Consider the following 23,396-nt stretch of genomic DNA (forward strand, 5'->3'; position numbering starts at 1 on the left):
TTTGATTAATGGTCATTTCATTGCAAGTATGATCAGGACATTAAGAGAAACCACAGTTGCTACTGGGGCCGTAAAAGCGGTCACAAGAGAATGTAGTGCCAGGCATGGAAAGCCCCAGGCCTGTTTACAGCTTTGAGGACACCCTTAGGAGCAGAATGCCAGCCCCTTTGGTAGTGTGTGAGTGTTTTGGCTTTTTTTGCTGAGGCCATCTCTCTCAGCCTTGAAGGTTCAAGAACTTCAGCAAGTTCTGTGCTAACTTGAACAGGTAGATGGGACCAAGAACCTTAAAGACTAAGCAACAAACTTGAATTTGGTGCACAATATGAAATACTAACTCTGAACCCTTTATCTCCTGGGCTGCACACTGCCTTCGCCCTGTCAACAAGCAATGCTTTCGTGCCAGCAATGGATTCTGTTAGCTAGAGAGTGAGGGCCAGTGTGAGAAGGCAGACCTGGAGCCCATCCCATGCAGCAAGGACTGAAATAAGCACTATGGAGAAGTCAAGCGAAAGGAGACTAGCTGGGAGACCTAGGATAGTGGGGGTACACCCAATGTGTAACAGTGATAAAACTGGGGTCACAATGAAAATGGATAGGAGAAAAATAAGAAAGGATTAGAAATGTACACTGAATTCAAGTATCACTGACAAACACACCCAATTCTTCCACAGCCATGATGGTGCCTTATAGATAGATATTCTTATTTATTGAAATGTTTCTATATTTCAGAAACTCTCAATTTTGTCTCTGGCAGATATAGACAAAAAGACAGATACAGCAATACATTTTGTAAATTCCAAACGTGTGTGATTTGTATGACTTCTCTTGAGACTAGCAATGAAGTGTATCCTGAACCAGCATTGTTCTCCATACACTGTGGGAGCACAGAGTGCCTGCCGTTGCTGTTGCCAGCCCAGCTTCCTCTGGGCTAGGTGCTGACCTCACACAGCCTGGGCCGTCTCTTTCAGGAGGTTCAGTAGCTTCAGTTGGTCCTTTCTAATCATGTCAGTCCTACACCCCTGACCTGGTTGTTCGTTCCGGTTGTTCTTGACTTGATGATTGTTCTGGTGTTAGCTGGAAATTGCTCTGCTTTCGCTTGCATTGTTTTTCTTTTTGTCTGAGATGAGGTCTCACCGTGCAGCCACACTGGCCTCTAGCTTGACATCTCCCTACCTCAGCCTCCTGGGCACTGTGCTATAAGCATATGCCCAGCTGCCTTTCATTCTTTGGGCCCATTTCTCTAAATCAATTTCCTGGTGGTTTGTGCATTGGTAAAAAGAGATAACAAATCCTTCCCCTGAAAAGAAACCATTGCCAATTTTTAGTCTTAAAAATATTTAATTTTCTATAAGACTGCTGAGATGCCTCAGAGTACTAAAATTTATGTCGCTTTCATAATTATGTGCTAATTGTGTTTCAGAGTGTGGAGTCTATTGGGCTAAATGTACTAACATATTTTCCAGTTTACTTTATTATTTAACATTAGATTTTGGCATGTGCATCAAAATATAAGAAACATAATTTTGGAGCTAGAGAAATGGCTTAGTGGTTAGGAGCATATACTATGGGTTTGGAGAGATGGCTAAGCAGTTAACAGCACTGCCTGCTCTTCCAGAGGACCCATGTTCAATACCCAGCACCCACATGGCAGCTCACAACTGTCTTTAACTCCAGTTCCAAGGCTCTGACACCCTCACAGAGACATACATGCAGGCAAAGCATCAATAGTATAAAATAAAAATAGTTTTAAAAAATGAGCATGTACTGTTCTTTTATAGGACCCATTTTAGAGGACCCGAATCAATTCCTATAACCTACACTGGGCAACCTACAAGCTCTATCACTCCAACTCCAGGGGATCCAAAAGTCTTTCCTTGCCTTTTCAGCAACACTGTGCTGCACACACACACACACACACACACACACACACACACACACAGAGAGAGAGATAGAGAGATAGAGAGAGAATCTCAAATTAAGAAATACAACAACTGATATTTCTTGTTTTCATGTGGTATAGTTTTGCTGCTGTTTATGTAATGTTTGATTTCTTGTTTATGTGTGTTATGGAGTGAGGCCTTAGTGCAATTCCTTTACTCAGGGAAGAACGCCAGGCTGCAGCAGAGAGATGTTCTGAGAATTCTGTTGCATTAGGAATCTTCTTTAAATGTGGACACACTATAGGAAGCGCAAGAAAAACAAGCAAAACTTTGTATAACACCCAGCCCTTTCTAAACCACGATTACTTTAATGAATCCCTCCCACGCCTCCTGCTGGTAGGCGCTCTCGCGGCTTAACTTTGGGGATTTCTGATTTCTCTGCACCTCTGCCTTGGTTGTGACCCTACTTTGGTCTCTCTCATTCGCAGAGCCCGGCGTTTGCACAGTCTTCGGAGATCCACACTACAACACGTTTGACGGACGGACATTTAACTTTCAGGGGACTTGTCAGTATGTTTTGACAAAAGACTGCTCCTCCCCTGCCTCACCCTTTCAGGTACTGGTGAAGAACGATGCGCGCCGGACCCGTTCCTTCTCCTGGACCAAGTCTGTGGAGCTGGTGCTGGGCGACAGCACCGTTAGCCTGCAACAGCACCTCACTGTGCGCTGGAACGGCTCCCGCATTGCACTGCCCTGCCACACGCCCCACTTCCACATCGACCTGGACGGCTACCTCTTGAAAGTGACCACCAGAGCAGGTGGGGCTTCTTCAGTGGCCTCCCTCTGACCTGTATTCTGCTCACTGTGCCAACAGCAGCTTCTGGACTGTGTCTCCTTCCTGCGCGGGGGAACCAGCCTTGTCTCCTGCCCATCTGCGGGAGAGGCACACCCCGAAGAGGCTATGAAATTACCATGGGCATTTGTACCATGCAGAGCCTTGCACCTGGACACCAGCCACACCAATCTTGGCACTTTTTTGGACACCCAGAACCTTTCCACTCTCGTTCTAAAAATATCAGCGGTACCCTCCAAGTAACCTCCCTGCAGCTTTGTTGCTATTTTAGGGCACTGATGTCCAGCTTGGAACTGTCAAGTGTCTCTTAGATCAGCCAGCCATGTGCAGTTTCACATCTGTGAGAAGGAGGGTTTCCTTGGTAGTAACTGTCCAAACCTGGTGGGAGGGTTCTCAGAAGTAAACAGCTTTAGTCCTTGTTGCTGTTCAAAAGAGAGCAGGGGGAGCCCCACCTGCGGGCTCTCCAGCTCTGTGGGGGTCTGACGAAAGAGAATCACGAGCTCAAGAGAAAAGGTAAAAGGAGAGACAGAGACACAGTTTTATGGTGGCGTGTTTGCCTAGCTGCTGTGAGGCCCCAGCTTCAGTTCCTAGCACCTTAAAAACAAACCTGAACAGCAGAAAGCCCCTATCAGTGTTCACCACAGAAGGGCTTGTTCTCAGGTGCGCCCAATTTCCTTTGGTCCTCTTGTGCTGGGAAGAATGCAGTAACCTTGTGTGCGCATGCAGTTGAGAGATAGTGATGGGGCCACGTGTACTCAGCAGGCCCGTGTGCTCTAACATGGAGAGGATGTTCTACCCGATAGCTAGGAGCATTGCTTCTGCCACACGACACGTTGAGGCTGGCTTTGGAAGAATATCCCCAGCTGGACCTCAGAAGCATAGAGACGATGACTGATTTCTTGGCAGTGGCCTTAGGCCCAGGGTGCTGAGAATTTCCACCCCATGATCAAGCTGTTCTCAGTTGCCAGTGGTCTACTCGGTCACCTCAAGAAATTGTTTTGGAAGCAGAATCTAGTTTTTTTCTCTATCATCCTCAGAGAATTAGTTTGTACTACCATCTCATCTGTGTGGTTTCTGGCGTGCCACCTTTGGTTAATGCACGACAGTAGTTGGATATTGCTTGTGAGGTCTCCTGGTAGACTCTAATTCTTTAAAGAATGGGCACACCTTTTTTTTCTTTTCTCTTGCTCACTGATGAGAATTTAATAATGGAAAATCATCAACTGAGTTCTAGTTTATTTAGTGGTTTCTTTGTTGTTGCTGCTGTTGCTTCAGAACCATTGCAACTGTTACAATTCAAGTCAAGTATATATTTTGATAAACTGACTTACATCTCTAGAATGCCAGCTCACCTAAGCAGGGCATGAGGCCAACGTGGAGCTTTTAGGTGCTAAATGTTAATGTACAGGGACATTCAAGAAAGAAGAAAATATCCCTCTCGGGTGTGAAGTGCTGCACTCGTTCAACCAAGGCACTTAGGCCCTTCTCAGAAAGTTTAGACAGCTCTTCTTATATCCAAATTACAAGAATCATCTAGTTTTCTAAATATCTAAAACTCAGACCCCAGCTCCTTCCTTTAAAGGAGCCGACATCTTGTCTCCCTGTAAAGTATATCCAAAATGGGCTGTTACTACACAGAAGTAATTAGAAGCGTCCTGCATATCTGCTTGCAAGCCAGTGAGACACAATGGATCATACTGATATGGAAATTATTAGTCAGTCATGGCCCAGCTCTCAAAGAAGTACTGGAAGATTACTAACAGCCTAGGAGGTTCAGTCCTGTTTCATGTACGGCTGGCAAAACCTTATGGAATAAGTATGTCCTTTGTACGATTCCATGTTGTAAAAAAATGAGTAAAAGGACAGTCAGGGCTGCTAAGAAAATAATGATAGCTCATAAATATCATAATCAGATTAGTGAATTTTACTGCCCTGGACCTGAAGCTCGATCTTCCAATTTCTTTTATGTTTCCATCTCTCTTTCCGTGATGCAAGTGATTTGTACGGCACCCCTCACACCCAGCCGAACGATTGCAGGGCACAGATCACGCGAGCCTGCTCCCCAGAGAAGAGCTAGTTCTTTTGAGCACTTGACTTCCTTTCCACTGGGCTTTGAATGAAATGACTGGTTTTCCAGACCGCAGTGTTCCCGCGCTGATCTAGCTATCTCAGTTTGAACTACCCCTTAAGGATATTTTCACCTTAATCACCCATTGCTTGTCTAGTTCAAATATAATGGCATTTCCTCTGAGTGCTCATCTTCCTCTGAGTTTTGTGTTGGTTCCTCGTCTAGATCAAAGGGTACTGTCTTCAGAACAGCAGTTTACCCAAGGCCCACAGCCGGGACAGGGCAGGAAGAGAGGCTGCTGCTTTTGTCTTTGTGGTTTAGAGACTTAGCAGTTGATGATGGAATCTGTCCAGGTGGTGGCAGTGTGGCGGAATCAGGCTGCTGCTGCCTACCTGCTAATGACTGGTCTTAGCGGCATTGCTCCCGGTCCACCACACACCCTCTCCCAACTGAGTTCTTAGCCAGTAATAGAAATCTAAACTTTTTTTTCTGTCATCAAGTTTCTTCATCAGCTCTCCCTGAGTACATAAGGTCTGCCCAAAAGTGTCCATTCACGAGGAACATGCTTTGAACTACATTTCTGTACAGCTGTATACTTGTTGAACTCAGAATGTATCCTGGTATTAAACCTGAACAAAAGAATCATCAAGTTTTCTAACTCACTCTGGAACATGTACAGACTTTTTACAGCTTCTGCTATTTTTAAGTGGACTGTAGAGAAAGCGTCAGTAACCAGAAACCAAAACAATACAAAAAAGCAGGTTGGGAAAGACCCACTGGTGAGGAGGGCCCTCCCTACAGTGGAAGGAATGTGGCTGCTGCTCGCAGGCCCGCATGCCACCGCGTGTGCTTCAGTTTTAGCCCGCTCATGACTAGCTAGCTATTTCTACCCAGTTTCTCAGGCAGAGCACTGGGGAAGTCATCCCAGCTGCAGAAGGGGCCACCTCCTGCCCCTTGAACCCTGTCCTGATGTTTTCCTCTCTTGAGACGCCCATTTAAAAGCCCATCAAGAAGAGTCCGTCCCTCAGTTGCAGCTGATTAGCTTTTGGCCTCTCATAACTCTGCTGCGCCAGAGGGATTTTACTCTCATCGAGGGTAAACGCATTCACACAGACACAGACAGAAATGATAGCATGACACACAAAGACATCTGTAGAAAATTCCTTTCTCCCTGTATGAAGCCTGGCACTGGCCAGGGGTAATCTCAACGTGCTAGTAACATAGAAAGATGAACACTTCAGGGACTATGTTTTATGAATGAGATGTCATGAGTTTTGAGCAGAGCTTATTAAAGACACAGTGAGTCTACACATCTCCAAGCATGTGCAGACCACTAGGCCCTGTAGAAGGGGAACACAGTAATATGCTTGTTCTCTACCACTTACTGAATTTGCAGGACTAAGTTGCTCAAAGGTTCAGAGTCAATTTTACCATTGTCATTGGTGACAATGGGCCCCCTTGGGAGTAAATTCCTCATTCTCTGTGGTACTTGGAAGAGCAGTGTTTGCCTGCTGTCTAAGAAAGAGGCTTGCAGTTTGGAAAATTGTGCAACATGGAAAATCTTTGGAATTGTGCTCTAAAAGTTGGACTTGGGATGGAACTGATTTTCTCCCCTCATTTTTCTTGCTGAGTTACAACCCTGCTGCAGGCTTGAGACATCAGGTTTCTTCTGCACCTTGGAGAGCATACTGCAAATCATTTTATACTGTGTTTACCTTCTTTCAAAACAGTTATTTCAGTGCCTTAACTAGCGTGAAACTCAGAATTTAGTTGGCTTTACAGAGTCACAGGAATAGCATCCCAGGATTGATGCCTTCATTTATGGAGTGTATTCTGGGAGCCAGGTACTCGGATGAGTGTAGAGACGTGGACATGGTATTGAAAAAAAGCTGTGGCTCTCATGGTTGGCACTGTGTTACACAGTACCACATGCCAGGAGCAGTGTGCGTGCCCCAGTCCTATGTCCCTTCTCTCTTGTATAGTGCCATCACTGTTCATATTCACCAAATTTCTCCTGAGACACTTTGCCTATGGCCTTCTTTAATTCTTTTCCAAATCTATTAAGTTGCTTCTTTGAACTCAGCCTTTTCTCTTAACCAAGAAGCTATTCAACCATTTGCCTTGGATTTAGAATGCTCTATTCCTTCCATTTAGTGCACAGTGGTTTCCTTGGTTTTTTTTTTGTTGTTGTTGTTGTTGTTGTTTGTTTTTGTTTTTCCTTTACAAATCTCAGTTTGGGGCCACTGGTTGATTTTTGCCAATACCTCTCCATAGAGTAACTCTGTCTTTTGGCTTCCTCATGGGATTGACTCGCCTTCTTTCCTTTGTGAGCATGTTCATACCTAGGAAATTCTGGTCTACGATTTGTCCTCTGGATCTCTTTCTCATGTCTCCTCTGGTACCCTGAAGGCATTGCCTTGTGAAAGACCAGTTCTTTTCCCTCCATCTACCTAGCTAAGTTGCATCCTTTTTTTCTTCTCTCCTTCCCTCCCTCTTTTCTTCCCTCCCTTCCTTTTTTTCCTTCCTCAGATTCACCCTCATCTCATCTGCAAACATTTGCTTGTCTGCCTAGTTGGCAATTTGGGAACGAAGACAATAGATTTTAGGGGGAAAGTCACTTCTCCACTTTTCAGAGGCTCAGAACAAGCAAAATGAAAGACTGGTTTTATTAGGAGCCCAAGGGTAGCTACATGAGAAAATCAGGAGGGGGCAGGGACTCTTCTGTGTAGAAGGCTTCCTCTCAGACTGCTGCTTTTAGTGGACAACGACAGTGATGAAGATGTCCAGGGCAGACAGCACACAAATGTGTTGTTGAGGCTCTCAGGATATTCTTGCTATGGTGGCTTTTCAGCGGTCACCGTGGGGCTTGGGCCCTGCTAGATATTAGTCAGGCAAGATGGTTCCACTGGGCACTTAGAAAAGTAGGAAAAGTTAATCATTTTCTTCATGTCAAACCTTTAACGGCTTTTCACACAAAATTCTCCTTTCTCTTGAGGGCAGTAGCTTCACATTCAGCATCAGAGTGGACTTCAGGGGTTTCTTCTTGACTGCCTAGTCAGACTTATCTGTACCATGGCACTATAATATAGCCTGGCTCTCCTACATGTGTCATAGAAGTTCACTCTTCGGAGATGTCATCGGTTAGAGATGTTCTCAAAACCTAGCCTAGCATTTCTGGTTCCATGTTTTCATACAAATCTTGACGCCCTTTACTCAGTTCAGCAAAACAAGAAGGGTGTTCTTTGTCCTCTGGAGTGAAGACTTTGTGAGCGAGAAAAGAAGCACTGGTCTGATGTAGATATACAAGAAGAAATTTTGTCCACCTCCTGGTGGTCTGCAGTACCTCCTCAGATACTGTACACATCCCAGGATGGAGGCACTGAAGTAAAAGGCCCCAGCCATTCACCTCCAGGAGGTGTCTGTTGGTGGCCTGTGTCTCAGGAGTCTATACATAACAAGGAGTGAATACTGTCAAGGACTCAAGTATCATCTTCTGAATATACAGGCACAGCTTATATAGGTGTTCTCTTCATATTCTCTTTATAGTAGACAGTTTAGAAATATCCCTTGATATTTAAAGGAATAGGTACACAGGCGAGTATTTGGATAAGGACATGAAGAAGGCATTAGGGGTACAATGCTCATTTCATTGTGTTTCCATATTATTGTCATCATTGCAGAAGCAAGGACACAATTTGGACAAACACAACTACTTTAGGAAAAATTAAAAATAATAATCTCTAGAATACTATAGTGATAGTAGTTTTCAATGGAAGTGAGACTCTACAGAAGATATTACAAAGGGAAACTTTATACAGTTGATAATTCCTAAGATCTCTCAATAAAATCATTTATTTAATTTATGTAAGATTGAATGTGGTCAAATGTGGATTGAGATTAAAGGCCATTAAGGGTTGGGACAGTAGCCAGGGTTGCTCACTGAAGGCTGATCTGAAGGCAGCGAACTGGGTAAAGATGCATAAATCTGAGAATTGTTGGTATGTTCTGAGGTGGGTGATCCTTCTGTCCTCTTGTCTTCTAGGTCTGGAGATATCCTGGGATGGAGACAGTTTTGTGGAGGTCATGGCTGCCCCCCATCTCAAGGGCAAACTCTGCGGTCTCTGTGGCAACTACAATGGACATAAACGTGATGACCTGATTGGTGGGGATGGAAACTTCAAGTTCGACGTGGATGACTTTGCTGAGTCGTGGAGGGTGGAGTCCAATGAATTCTGCAACAGGCCACAGAGAAAACCAGTGCCTGAGCTGTGCCAAGGCACAGTGAAGGTGAAGCTCCGAGCCCATCGGGAATGCCAGAAACTCAAGTCCTGGGAGTTTCAGACCTGCCATTCAACGGTGGACTATACCACTTTCTACAGGTGAGTTCAGTGTGCTGAGGCCCAGGCTTGGATTATATGCTTGACCTTGGAACCAAGTATGTCGTGTCTTTTTGTCTTTCGTTTATTTGTTCTTCTTTCATACAGTACTTTCTGACCAAAGGTTTCCCTCCCTCTACTTCTCCCAGTTCCCCCCACAAATTCCCTCTCTCCCAGACCCACCTTTCTGTTTCCCTTCAGAACAAAGGAGGCCTGGGATATCAACCGAACATGTTATAACAAGTTGCAGTAAGAGTAGGTAAAAAAAGAAAAGAAAACAAAACAAAATAAATACAAAAAAGAAAAACTCATATCAAGGCTGGATGAGGGAACTCAGTGGGAGGTGAAGAGTCCCAAGAAAAGGCCAAAAAAAGGTCAGAGATACCCCATTCATACTGTTTTTGTTACCCACAAAAAAACCCAAGCTAACAACCATAACATATATGTGATTGCCACTTTTGTCTCTGAGTTACTATGAGTTCTGCTCAATTGATTGTGGGGGCTGTGTTCTTGTGGTGTCCTTTACCCCTTTGGCTCCTCTAATCCCTCTTCCCCTTCTTCTTAGGGGCTCCCAGAGCTCTGCCTAATGTTTAGCTCTGGGTCTGCATCTGCTCCCATTAGCTGCTGGAGGAAGCCTTTCTGATAACTGGGTAGGCATTGATCTATGAGTATAGCAGAGTATACTTAGGAATCATTTAATTGTTTTTTTGTTTTGTGGGGAGGATAGTCATGTTTGGTTCTCCTCTCGGTCTCTATGCTATTCAACTTATGGTTCTAGCCATCTAGGCAGTGTTAGGTATGGGGTCCCTCTTGTGGCATGGGCCTCAGATCAGTCGCTTTGGGCCACCATTGTCCCAGGACATCTTGCAGGCAGGACAGGTTGTAGGTCAGAGGTTTGGTGGCAGGATTGGTGTCCCAGTTCCAACCCTGCAAGCCTTGTCTGGTTACAGAAGATGGCCAGTTCAGGCTCCATACCTCCATTACTAAGAATCCTTGCTAGACACCCTCATAGAGTCTAGGAAATCTCCATTGCACTAGGTTTCAATGCTGCCCTGCCCCCCAGTTCCAGTTATTTCTCCCCATATTATTTCCTGCCATTTCTTCCTCCACCACCTGAATCCTCCAGTTTCCATCTTTAACCGCCTCCAGTCCCCTTCCCAGAGGGATCCATGCATCCCCCAGAGCCTTCTTTGCTACTTAGCCTCTCTGGGACTGTGGATTGTAGAATGATTATCCTTTACTTAACAGCTAATATCCACTGAACAGTGAATACATATAAGTTCGTCTTTTTGGGTCTGAGTTGCCTCACTCAGGATTTTTTTCTACTCCCATCCATTTGCCTGCAAATCTCAAGATGTCATTTTTTTTAACAGCTGAGTAATGCTCCATCGTGTAAATGTTCCTGTACCACATTTCCTTTATCCATTTCTTCAGCTGAGGAACATCTAGGTTATTCCCAGTTTCTGGTTATTATAAATAAAGCCACTATGAGCATAGTCGAGCAAGTGTCCTTGTGGTAGGATGGAGTGTTTTGGGGGTATATACCAAAGAGTGGTCTTGAGGTAGATTGATTTCCAATTTTCTGAGGAACTGCCCTGTTGATTTCCACAGTGGCTGTACAAATTTGCATTCCCACCAGCAATAGAGGATGCTCCCCTTTCTCCACATGATCATCAGCAGGAGCTGTCACTTGTGTTACTGAGCTTAACCATTCTGAGAGTAGAAGACAGAATCTCACAGTGCTTTTGATTTGCATTTCCCTGATGACTAAGGATGTTGAACATTTAAGTGTTTCACAGCCATTCGAGATTCTTCTATGAAGAATTCTCTGTTTAAATCCATACCCCATTTTTCAGTTAGACTGGTTTGTTGATATTTAGTTTCTAGAGTTCTTTATGTATTTTGGATATTAATCCTCTATCAGATGTGGGGTTAGGCTTTAAATTATAGAGTAACCACCCCCACTTCTTTCTGCTCAGTAACTCATCTTGTCTGGAATTGGTAAATTTTAAATTTACCAGGCTTGTCTTCTCTGGGCAAATCTGTTTGTGTGCCTGCACGTGTTCTGGGAAGCTTGTCCTCTCTGGGCAGATGTGGTTGTGTGTCTCCAGGTGTTCTGGGAAGCTTGTCTTCTCTGGGCAGATGTGATTGTGTGTCTCCAGGTGTTCTGGGAAGCTTGTCTTCTCTGGGCAGATGTGATTGTGTGTCTGCAGGTGTTCTGGGAAACTTGTCTTCTTTGGGCAGATGTGATTGTGTGTCTGCAGGTGTTCTGGGAAACCATCTCTAAGCTGCAGATGTTTTTTGGTACCTAACCCAATCTGAAGATTGACGACTGCCTGACAGCAAGCCTGTTGAGTACAGGTCCTGACTGAAATGGAATCTCAGATCAGTCAGGCCTCTGTTTTGTGTTTGAGGGAGCTGGGTTATCCTAGGTCTGAGAGACAATTCACATGTGCTTCGTGGTCTAGTTCGGATCCAATCTGCACGTGGAAAACTAAGGCGCTGAGTGAGAATTCCCTGGACATGGATCAACTATGAGACTGCATGGCCCCAGTCAGGGAACAGTAGAAAAGTCTGTTTGAGGTCAGAGAAAGAAAAGGATCTCATTAAGATTAGGGCTTCGTCTTTTACCCCCGTTAACTCCGGGTCACGCCCATGGTGCACTGCATAGGGTCTTGCATTTGACTTCCTTGCAACAAAGCTGCGTTTGTAAGTTGATGGGTTTGGCCTGCTGCACTTCTGGTTACTACACCGTTCCAGGAGTTCAAGAGCCACGGCTGCCTCTAACTTTAGCTGCCATGGGTGTGGGAGGAAACACGAGAGGAATGCAGCCCAAAAGGCCTTGTTTAAGTGATTTGCCTGTGGCCTCTTAAAACTAGGAAACTCCTGTGGTCTGCAACCACAGAGAAGTTATTTTTACTCTTTAATTGCCACCACTTTATTTCCCTTAGCTCTCATTAAATGTGATCTTTTTATTTTAATTTGATCTTTGGACATAAAAGATAAAGTTCTCTAAAGCCAGCTCAAAGTGGGATGGAAAAAGACTGTCCCTGTCATCACAGATCCCCAAGCATGGCTGCATCTGCCAAACCATTTGGCTTCAGTCAAAATTCAGTTCCTTCAGCCATTTTCCTGTTATAATTCGAATCCTCTGGGTTCCCTTCTTTCCCCCCCTTGTTCTGCCCCTGAGATTGGCTCCACCCCTTTCCTACTGAGTCCTAATTAGAGATTGTGGATGAGTTAACCACCTGGACGTCCCAGGCTTTATTTGGAATCTTGATGTCTGGTTGGACTTGGGAGAATATAGTTATTGGGAGTATCTGTATTGTGGACTCCCCGCTTTCAGAACCATCAGGCCGTCCAGCCTTCCTCTACCAGCCTTGCTTCATCTGTCTGTGGAGCGGGGACAATAAGAGCTGCTATTCATATTTAATGAGGTTTGAACCAAAGAGCTGAAGGTGCTGGGATTGTTGGCTGCCACCATGTCCTCTACTATCAATTAGACAACAAAGATGAAAAGGGCCTGCCTTGGAAGTGCTCCCACTCTAGTTGAAGGCTTGGACTCTTCTCCCTGCTGAAAATGGGATGGAGTGTCTGTACCATTATTTGGCCTCATCTGCCTATCTCATCAAAGGATTTCACTGAAAACTAAAATCATAGAGCCGGGACATGGAGTTTTTTTTTTTTTTTTTTTTCTCCAAATTCCCATGTCATTTGCCTCTGGTGATTTAATTAGTGCTAACTCCTTTGAGTTCAGCAGGAGAACAACTTGGTTTTGGCACATATCCCAAGGAACTAATTCAGTGCACAAAACCAGAAGGAACTGACTCCATCAGTAGCCAGGTGGTTTCACCCTTCTGTCCTTTAAAAGGTCTGCAGCAGCCATAGCAACATAGTACATAGTGTTTCTGTCAGGGGCTTGATGTGGCGAGCCTGGGCCAAGTCAGGCATGCTCTTGATGCCTTTGAGCACGCAGACTAAGGTGGGATATGGTGGGAAATTGACTTGCGTTCTGCCTGTCAGTGGCCTCGTATGGTGTGGAGTGGCCTTGGGGCTTCTTCTCTTCTCTGGAAAAAACAGGAGCAGTTTGGAGAAGAGATTTAGACAGTCCTGCCAGTCACACAGCCTACGACCACCCTGCCTCCACAGAAGGGTGTGTCCTCCCTCACTCTGAAGTGGGAGGGACGGTGTTGGGGAGCTCCTGAGTCTTCCTCCTTTCTTAAAAGAACAGAAATGAAGTCCCACACAGAAAGGCAATTGCTCTGTGATGCTCAAGAGATGCACAGTTGTGGGGTTTGGGGTTGACTTTCTGAAACAGGAGATTGAGAATAAGCTACTAACCCAGTGAGAACGAGCTGGAGACAATCAGAAGGCTGTCCCTCTCCAGCTGGAGCCACTGCAAAGCCAACAAAGCTCCACACGCCCCATCTAGCATGGGCAAGGTCATCGTCGTTCTGAGGGGTGAAGATGGTGGGCACGTGGCAGACAGATTGCTCACGTCCATTGTGTCCCCATCTTACATGCCTGATTTTTCACAGGGACCTTCCTGAGCCCCAGTCAGCTCTTTAATTCTCTAATCACTGGTAATTCCTGATCTCATTACAGCAACCTGATGTTTTAGGTTCTTGCTGGCAAAAACCTTGAACAACTTAAAAATGAACCGTTTGAAAATGAACAGTTTCTTTTTCATGAGACTGAAAGAAGTGCTAGTCAGGACCACATGGCCATTGCTGTGCCGTGACGTTTGTTGGAGAGGGAAGACAGAAACAACAGTCACCTGACATACCATAGTTTCTGCATCGTGTACTTGAAAGCACAGGTGGAATTTCTGCAATCACCCCAAGTGCTCAGAATCATGGCTTTGATGTGTTTTCTGAGTTATTACAGGATGAGGAACTATTGCCTTTATATGGGAAGGTACCACTAGCATGAATTATGTTGGAATTTTATTTTATCCTTTTCTTATCCTTCTGTATCTGTCCCTTATTGATGAAGAAGAAAGTTGTTTCTCTCTCTCTTTCACACACACACACACACACACACACACACACACACACACACACACACACACACCTATGTGTTTGTGAGAACGTGAAATGTATGTCTCTCAGTGTTTCCTCTTCTGAGTGTCCTTAAGTTTATGAAGCTTACAACAAACAGATTCTATACATGATATTTTTTTCCATAAAGCCAAAATAATTTGGTCTCTGTGAATTATTTACTTTTGGAAAGTCTAAGATTTATAACTTATTTCATTTTGATCTTTTACTTAACTCAGTATCTTTTCTAATAAATTGTCTGTTGTCTAAACATTTGAAAATTTCCACCTTATAAAAGAATAAAAGATAAATGCATGCCAGTCAATGCTTTTTTTATCCTTTAGGAAACTTAAGATTTTGCTAATTTTTGTTTCTCTTCACACATCAGTTTGACCCCTTTGATAATTTGATGCAGAATTTTGAGATGTGATCAAATCCCTTGTAATCATAGAAAGTTTCTTTAAATAGCCAGTTGAATATGTTTGGGCCCCAAATGATTAATATCAAATTATATAAAAATGCTAAGAATTAAGAATGTTGACATGTGTCTTAAATCTTAACTTTCCTATTTGCATTTTCTCAAACAATAGTCATATGAAGTAATGTTTTGTGTTATTCTGGGGTGTTTTTTAAACGCTCTGGTAGTTTGAGGGCTTGTAGAGTTCAGAGGGGTGGCAACTTCTCTGAATGATATTTCACTTCGCACAGAGATCCCGGTGAAGAAAGTGGTGAAACCAGCTAGCTCATGTCTCGTGCCTTCACATCTCCCTCAGCTTCCCCACAGATGCCAACTGAGGAACCCAAGATCCTTTGGCACCTCTGCCTCTCACAGTGCCCTAATGATGTTTAGCAGCCAGTGTCAACTCTGCTCCCCTCCACAACTGAGTTTCCCAGAGAGATGCAGAGTCCATGCAGCCTGCGGGCGAAGGTCAGACTACAGGTTGGCAGACAGTATGAAAAAAATCTGGAGAAAGGTAAAAAAAAAAATCAGTTATTCACATAACATTTGTGTCATTGTTGAGCCAGGATATCCTGCAGGCAGGTCACTGTTGTAGGTTGTAGGGTTTGTAACCGGTGACATTGATGATTACCTTTCGCCTCTGGGAGTGTACAGAATATCTTCCAGCACCATGGATAAGATCCGGACGGATGCTCGTCAGCCAGGTTAAAGCTACTAGTTGGACACCAGCTGGACTTACCCCTGGTCCATGGCATAAGTCAGTGTTGTCCTTAGCACTTAGGGCCTCACCATTGGGGTGTGAAGAGCAACCGATAGCCTTGGACATAGCCTATGAAGTTTGGGTGGCTCCACAGGACCCCTTTGTTCAATGGCCTAACAAGATGTCTAACATTCCTGGCACTGGAGGTTTTACTTGGCGGTATAAGATGTCTAGTGGGGGCATTGTCTCCCCCACAATATGGTGACTTCTTCTTTTTTTATTGTGTTTTTAATTTTTATTTATTTAGTTTTTTTCTCTTATGATTTTTAGTAAAAACACTTTCTCTTTCATTGACCTGAACTTCTTCTACTTCCTCTATAAGTATTATGTGTAGGTTTGGCCTTTTTATGGTGTCTCAGATTTCCTGGAAGTATTGTGCCTGGATATTTTTAGCTTTAACATTCTCTTTGACTGACCTATCCATTTCTTCTGCCTTGTCTTTAAGACCTGAGATTCTCTTTTCTGTGTCTTTTAATCTGCTGGTGGGGCTTACCTCTGAGGTTTTGCTTGGCATCTGAAAATTTTCATTTCCAATTATAGTTCAGCTTTTTAAAAAAGTGATTATATTTCTTTATTAAAGCCCACTTTTATGTCTTAAATTGTCATATTTCATTCAACCACTTGTTGTGTTTGCACATACCTCATTGAGGGATTTATTCATATTTTTTAAAGTCTTTGAACATATTCATAATAGCTATTTTGAAGTCCTTGTCTTGTGATTTAGCTAAACTGCTTTTCTCAGGACCTGTTGCAGTAGCATTACTGACTTCTGGAGGAAGCATATAATCTTTGGCCATTCATGTTTCTGCTTTTGTTCTGGAATCTGGACATCTGGAGTTATGCTTGAAGTACTTCTTGGTGTGGATATCTGGTCTTGTCTTTGTTGTCTTCTATTCTTGGTTGCTGTTGTGCATGCTGAGTCCAAACCTAATGTAGCCACTGTAGGTCCCTGATAGACAAATTGTCTCAGAGTCAGCAGTTGCCACAAAAGAATATATGTGGGCTACAGGGAGTACCAGGGAAGAGCTAAGAGAAAGCTGTTTGGTGGTTTGAAAGAAAATGGCCCCATAGGGAGTGGTATTATTAGACTTTGTTGAAGTAGGAGTGGTCTTGTCTGAGGAAGTGTATCACTATGTGTTTGGGCTTAGGTGTTTCCTTTGCTAAAACAACACTCCGTGTGACACATAGTTGCTTCTGCTGCCTGCCCATCAAGATGTAGAACTCTCAGCTCCTTCCCTAGCATTGTCTGTCTGCATGCTGCCATGTTTTCTGCCAACAAGATAATGGATTAAACCTCTAAAACTATAAGCCAGCCCCAATTAAATGTTTTCCTTTATAAGAGTTGCCTTGGTAGCTGGACTGTGGTGGTGCTGGTCTTTAATCCTACCCCTCAGGAGGCAGAGGCAGAGGCAGAGGCAGATGGATCTCAGTGAGCCTTAGTCCAGCCTGACCTATAGGGGGAGTTCCAGGACAGCCAGGACTACCCAGAGAAACCTGTCTTGAAAAATAAAACAACAGTAACAAAGAGCAAACAAACAAAAAGCAAAACAAAACCAAAAAGAGTTGCCTTGGTCATGTTGTCTCCTCACAGCAATAGAGATGCCAATCAAGACTCATTGGCCCCACATCAATAGGTAGAGTCCCTAGGGATGGAGGTTGACTGAGAGGAGCCTGGTGTCTACAGGCTTTCTTTGCATGTTCATGTTGGGGAACCCTCTGGAGGTTCCCAGACTAGGAAATGTCCTTGCTTCCTCTGTACAGTGCTTTTTATAGCTCTGAGTAGCTGAGTAGCCCCGGCAGGCCCACAGGTGTGTCCTTTCCCAGTGAGGTGCTGGGAGATGGAACCCACGAGGCATGACAGGAATATATGGGCTATGAAAGAACAGTGGGATAGTTGTACTAGTGTCATGAGGCTGCCAGTGGCTTCATTTCAGTTGCAACCACAAGCGTCCTGATGGCCCACACTGGTTTTCATAGCAAATGAAAGTAACTATTCATTGTAAAAATAATATGGGGTATATATGTAAGGAGCAAGGACTTCATGTTTGCTTGCAAAAATCATATCAAGCTACCTACTATATTCTATAATTAAAACCATGTCAATTCCCATTATATCAGAGAAGAGCATGCTTGGTACATTTTTGGTACTCTTGCAATGACTGTTGAGAGCCACCACTGGAATTGGAGTTCTGTGTTAAATGTCATACTAATTAAAAAATATGGTGTTATAGTTCTGACTTTCCCTAGCTTAGCTTTTCCAATGAGTTAATTACATTGACTCTGGGATTAAGGTCACCAGGTGGCACCAGACACCAATTGTTCAAATTAACAATTTCAGGCTTAGAAAACCAGCTTAAAAATTCAAGATGTTCTTCCCAAATAGTCATTCTTTTCCCCCCAACCCCATCACCAGCCCCATCACCAAGCCTAGACTACCAAATACAGAGTAGTGACCCAGATTTTGGTCCTTGTCGATGCTCCTGACTGCTAGGTGTGCCCTCATTTGTTTATTTGTTCATTGCATTGATTTAAGTTGAAGGTAGAGCTCAGATGTCTTCTAGAGTCGCTGTAAATGCTCCCTCACAGGCTGAGAGTTCCTGATGGTGTTTGACATGTAACACATACATACACACACACACACACACACATACACACACACAGAGAGAGAGATATGTGCACACATATCCTCCCCCCCACACACACACAATGCTATAATACTATTTATTGTCTTTTTTCTCAGTCCTGGATTTTAGGTTCTTGGAGAATCTTTTCTTTTCTACACTTTTATTTTTCACACAGAACCACCCTTAGAAGGGTTGCTTTCTTAGCAGGCCTTCCTTCTGGATCTGATACTTCCTGCTGGGATTTCAGTTGCCTTTGTTCAAGGTCTTGATCTTCAGGCTCATTTATCACACACCGTCTAAGTACATGAAGTTTTCCCATTCTAGGAGTTGCTTCTAAATTATCACACACAGAGGCTTATATTAATTGTAAAGGCTCAGCCAAATAGCTAAGGCTTATTACTAACTAGCTCCTACATTTTAAATTAATCTAAATTCCTTATTTACGCTTTGACACATGGTGATACCTTTATCATCATGGCATGTTCATCTTGCTCCCTCTATGTCTGGTTTGCAACTCTTCTTGCTCTGCCCTTTTTCTTCCCATCATTCTCATTTGGCTTTCATCGATAACTTACTGCCCAACTACAGGCCTGCCAGCTGTTTATTAACCAGTGAGAGTGACACATAGTCACTGTGTACAGAAGGATTATTCCACAGCAATGCACTTCCCATCTTTTGAGGGACAGTGGTGCTTCCTGTGAGCACAAGCCTCTGCCTCTGTTCTAGTCTGCTTTCTGTTGCTGTGATAAAAACCATGACGAAAAGCAACTTGAGAGAAAATGGCTAATTTGACTTAAACTTCCATATCACTCTTCATCATTAAGGAAAGTCAGGACAGGAACTTCAAGCAGGGTACTATCCCAGAGGCAGAAACTGATGCAGAGACCATGGAAGGGTGCTGCTTACTGACTTGCTCCTCATGGCTTGCTCAACCTGCTTTCTTAGAACCCAGTACCACCAGCCCAGGGATATACCCACCCATAATGGGCTAGATCCTCCCCATCAGTCACTAATTAAGAAAATGCCCTATAGCCAGATCTCATGAAGACATTTTCTCAATTCAGATTCCCTCCTTTCAAATGATTCTAGCTGGTGTCAAGTTGACCAAGAAGTATCCAGTACAGTGCCTACTTCTAGTTCACTTCGACTTTTGGCTACATCCCTCCTTCAGTCTGACCTCACAACTGATTCAGTAATTTCATCAATGGATGTTTCTGTCCTGGCCTTTCTTGTCTGGTTTTAGGACTTTAAATTAGTCCCCTAATTTAGTAGCACAACAGTGTGCCCTAGATGCACCAGCTGGCTTTCTACCTTGGTACCAATCAACTTTCTTCACACGAAGTCACATTGTTTCTGCTTTGTTTTTGTCATTGAGCCTGTTCCCATTTTTACTTGAAATCTTAGGGTATTTTCTGCCTTTCATTCATTCTTCTCCACTTAGGCCATAGGAAGAATCTTTCCTGTTGGTTCCCTGGAAGTCTAACATGGTGCCTTTTGTCTCTAATTCCTCTGAACGGTGGAACTCTCCATGACTCCACTCTCCCACCCTGAATTCAATTTTTAGCCTATTTGATTATCAAAGACCTTAGCTAGACAATGTCGGTGTCAAGCAGGATAGTCCAGAGACAAGACTCCCTGGGCAGGGTTAATCATCCTTTACCTGACCTTCCCATCCCAAGGTAAAGTTCACTTTTAATTTGATTTTATAATTTTAACTGTGAATTTATTTTATGCATAAACATTCTAGAACTTTATCATGTTTCTTCTCAGAAAATTACCTTTGAGATGCAATTAGAAGAGGCTTTTGAACACAGATTTGGATGAGTGTTATCATGGCACACAAAACACTAATTATTTTGTAGCATCTCTCCTGGCTACTCAGGGAATGACTTGATTACTTCCTGGTAAGCAGGCAGCAATGTGGTGTAGCTTCATTTATTTTCATTATTTGCAGGTGGGAATCTATAATAACATGGCCTAAATAAGTAGCAACTTTCTCATTTCACGATAGAGTTACTTGAGGCACCAAGAAGGGGGAAGGGACTTCAGTCTCCTGTGGGGCTGGAGTGTCTGGCATGGCAGGGACACCTGCTCCAGTTCCCTGTGGGGGAGTGTGGCCAGGGATGTTCCAGATTCTACCCCCAATGATGCAGGTTTTACGTCTCACTTTTGCTATGTACTTCGTAGGAATTTATGACTTGGTTCACTTCCCTCCCACACCTTTCAGATGAGTGTCTACTGTGGGCAAGCTACTGCAGTTGGCAAGACTGCCATGGACTGCACAAGAGACATAAAGCTCTTCATAGACATCCTAGTGAAAAATGGGAAATGAGGTTATCCCTAGCTCCTGTAGACACAATGGGGAAAACAGGGTTATGTGACAGGTAGGAATGAAGGCAGTTGACTTTGAATGATTTGAATTATGCACATAGGAAGATTGTCAGTTGGCACTGTCAGCATGAGGAGAGTTGGTAAGGATACAATCAATGTCCCCATGGTAGAGAAGACAAGCTCCGAAGGGGAATTTGCTATACCCGATATTTGTATAAAATAACAGGGAGTGTGGTATGGCGGAGCTGTCAAATACATCTTGTAACCGAACTGGCTAGTTGCCTTCTGAGATCCTCTACCTACAAATAAGCACAATGGGCTGCTGAATTCACAACGCCTTGGGTGGATACCGAAGTGGAAGCAGAGACGGTGAGTGGGGCTATCACATTGCCATGTGGCTTGTGGTGACAGTCCCATTTGGCACTCTGTATGTTGGGCCCTTGCCCATCCTGGCACAGGTTGAGTGCGTGTCAAGCTAGTTTATCATTAATATTTCACTCACTGAAATGCAACACCACTTGGTGTGGAGCTTGCCTTCTGAATGACCTGCGCCTTCTGGTGCGTTCACTTGAAGGAGTGTTTTTCTTTTATTATACATGGTTGTTTCTAGACCATCTGGAAGAACTTCCTATCTTGTGCAGAAATTGATACTTGTCCTAAAACAAAATAAAACAAAAACAGACATGACTTTGGAATGGATTAGAATTTCTGCAATGTGCTCTTCATAAATTACTTCGGCTGGTGGGATCAAACTGAGGCGAAGGTGCAGAAGGGATAGCTAATTCTTTAAGATAGACTAGAAAGGTCCCCACTTAAAGACTGTTGGACCTGTCCCTTCCAAACTGTGCAGGTCAGGGACCAAGGAGAGAAGTCATGCATTTTGATTTATTTTCCTTAGGAGTACAATTTGGGGGGTGGGGAAAGAAAGAATTTTTGATACATCTTTGCCCTTTTGGTGCCAATATCCTTTGTTTTCTTCAATAGTAACATGAGCATCATTATCCCTTTATATAACTTGAGGTTAGCATTGGTGTCCAACTGCAGCTGGTCGTTTATTTCCTCAGGACCTCTTGTTGGAAAGGAAGCTTCTGTGTGATACCTTGACTCTTTGTATTAGTGTCTTATTGCCTTAGGTTATTTTTGCTCCTCACAGATGAAGTATGTGATGGTATCAGATATTGTGTGTAAAGTAAGTATTAAAGGTTCTCAAGCAGGATCCAAGGTTTTTCCCTCATGAGAAGAGGTCTGGAACCTTAAACCACAGGCAACACTTTTTCTATTTTCTCAGTGTTTATCAGACAACTCGGGGCCAAGTCTGTGACCCATTTCTATTGACTGTACACAACTTTAGGACATGGCTTTTAGTTTTAAAAATTAATCTCAAACCTGGTTTTATTTTTATCTTTCCTGTTTTTCCCATTCACTGACTTGCACTTTGTTTCACTGTGCGTGCCATTCTGTAAGCTGACTTTTTCTGGAACAAGTTAGGGAATAAGTGACAGTGGTCATGGGTAAGGGCTGTAGCCCCTCTGAATCTGCATAGTTTTCGTTTCGAAGGAGAGATAATATCTTTACCCGATTGGTTCTCATGAGACTACATGAGGTTTCTCTTGTAAATCCCAGACAGAGTGACTGAAGCGGTCACTTGCATGGGCCCTGGTGCCAATGAGGACTTGCTCTCATGAAGACAGGCCTGTGCCTGTGGTTACAGCTTGCCCTTTGGAAAAACTGAGATCGCCAGCAGGATGGCAACACTCTTCTGGATCAACAGCACCTGGGGATGGGTGTTCTTGGAGTCGGCGTGCATGGGTTGGCTTCCATTGGACCACATACAGACCGGCTGGAACTGACATGTGCTTTGAGTTCATCATCGTGACTCAGTGAAACCACATGGACAGGCACAGCTTCTTGTGAAATCAGATGGCATTCTGGCAGCCCCATGAGCTTCTCAAAGAAGGCACGCTGGCCCCTTGCTGCCCTAGGAGCCCTGGAGAGCTCAGGGAAGAGCTCAGGTTGACTGTGTCTGACAGCCTTCCAGGACTTTATTTCTCAATCCAGTTTATAAAAGTTAAATCCATGTGGTTTAATTCATGTGCAAAAATGAACGAAGATGGGTGGGGGGGAGATTTTGTATTCTCAGAAGCTCCAGCACTTTGCTCTTGGTTTATGTAAAATTCTAAGACTGAGTCTTTTTCTCTCTAACTTGGCAAAGTCAGTGCAGGTTGCAGTGGGGGGAGAGGGGGATTATACCTATCTGTTCCCGCCATTTGAAAACAGATGGGGCTCTGGTGTAGCTGGGGACCAACTATTCATGACAGCAAAAATCTTTTTAAAGTTTTTTTTTCTTTGTGGATTTCACATCATGCATCCTCATCCACTCCTCTCCCTGTCCCCTCATAGCCAAGAGCAGCAAGTCAATTGAGAAAGTGGTATTATTGTATTCATTGACTTATTTTCTAGGCAAATGGTTAATTATCCATGTCTAATAATTGGTTAGTAATGAGTAATGTAGTTACATATTACTTTTGTAAAAGGTAAAATGGGCATACCTTATTTTGTAGTCAAGATTGATTGATTAAACAATTCAACAAGGAATTGTTGGAGGTGTTGGGTGTGGGCCAGTGAATGAGATAAACCAGTCTTCAGGCTCACACCAGGCAGAACGGGGTGAGACAGTAGCCAGGCGAGTGTGGTTTCTGACAGGGGACATGCTGTGAGAATCTAGAGCCCCTAAGTGATGATTTCCTGGAGGAGGTAGCTGAAGTTAGAATCAAGAGCACACACATGCTGGGTTAGCTAGCGAAAGGAAGAGTGTGATTGTGGGAAACGCCAAGAGAAATATTCCCTCCATTATAGATGGATTGCGTGGTCAAAGACAAGGAGCCTGGACATAGCCTTCTGAACCACAGTGGAAGGATGGGTGGCATGCCATGAGCTTCCGGGTTTTCTAAGTCCAAAGGCAAGAACAGAGAATGAGTCATTAGTTCAGCACCCCAGCAGCCATC

General features: G+C 43.8%; 1 protein-coding gene across 1 annotated transcript in view; it reads left to right on the forward strand.

The window, feature by feature from the left end:
• Positions 1–23,396, forward strand: part of Bmper (BMP binding endothelial regulator) — a 252,979-nt gene that overhangs the window by 167,656 nt on the left and 61,927 nt on the right. Inside the window, exons 12-13 of the mRNA XM_038322939.1 lie at positions 2,369–2,698; positions 8,844–9,180. Of these exons, the coding sequence (XP_038178867.1) occupies positions 2,369–2,698; positions 8,844–9,180 (667 nt within the window). The remainder of the gene's footprint in view (positions 1–2,368; positions 2,699–8,843; positions 9,181–23,396) is intronic.

Source organism: Arvicola amphibius, chromosome 3 (assembly GCF_903992535.2).
Source record: "Arvicola amphibius chromosome 3, mArvAmp1.2, whole genome shotgun sequence".
Classification (NCBI taxonomy): domain Eukaryota; kingdom Metazoa; phylum Chordata; class Mammalia; order Rodentia; family Cricetidae; genus Arvicola; species Arvicola amphibius.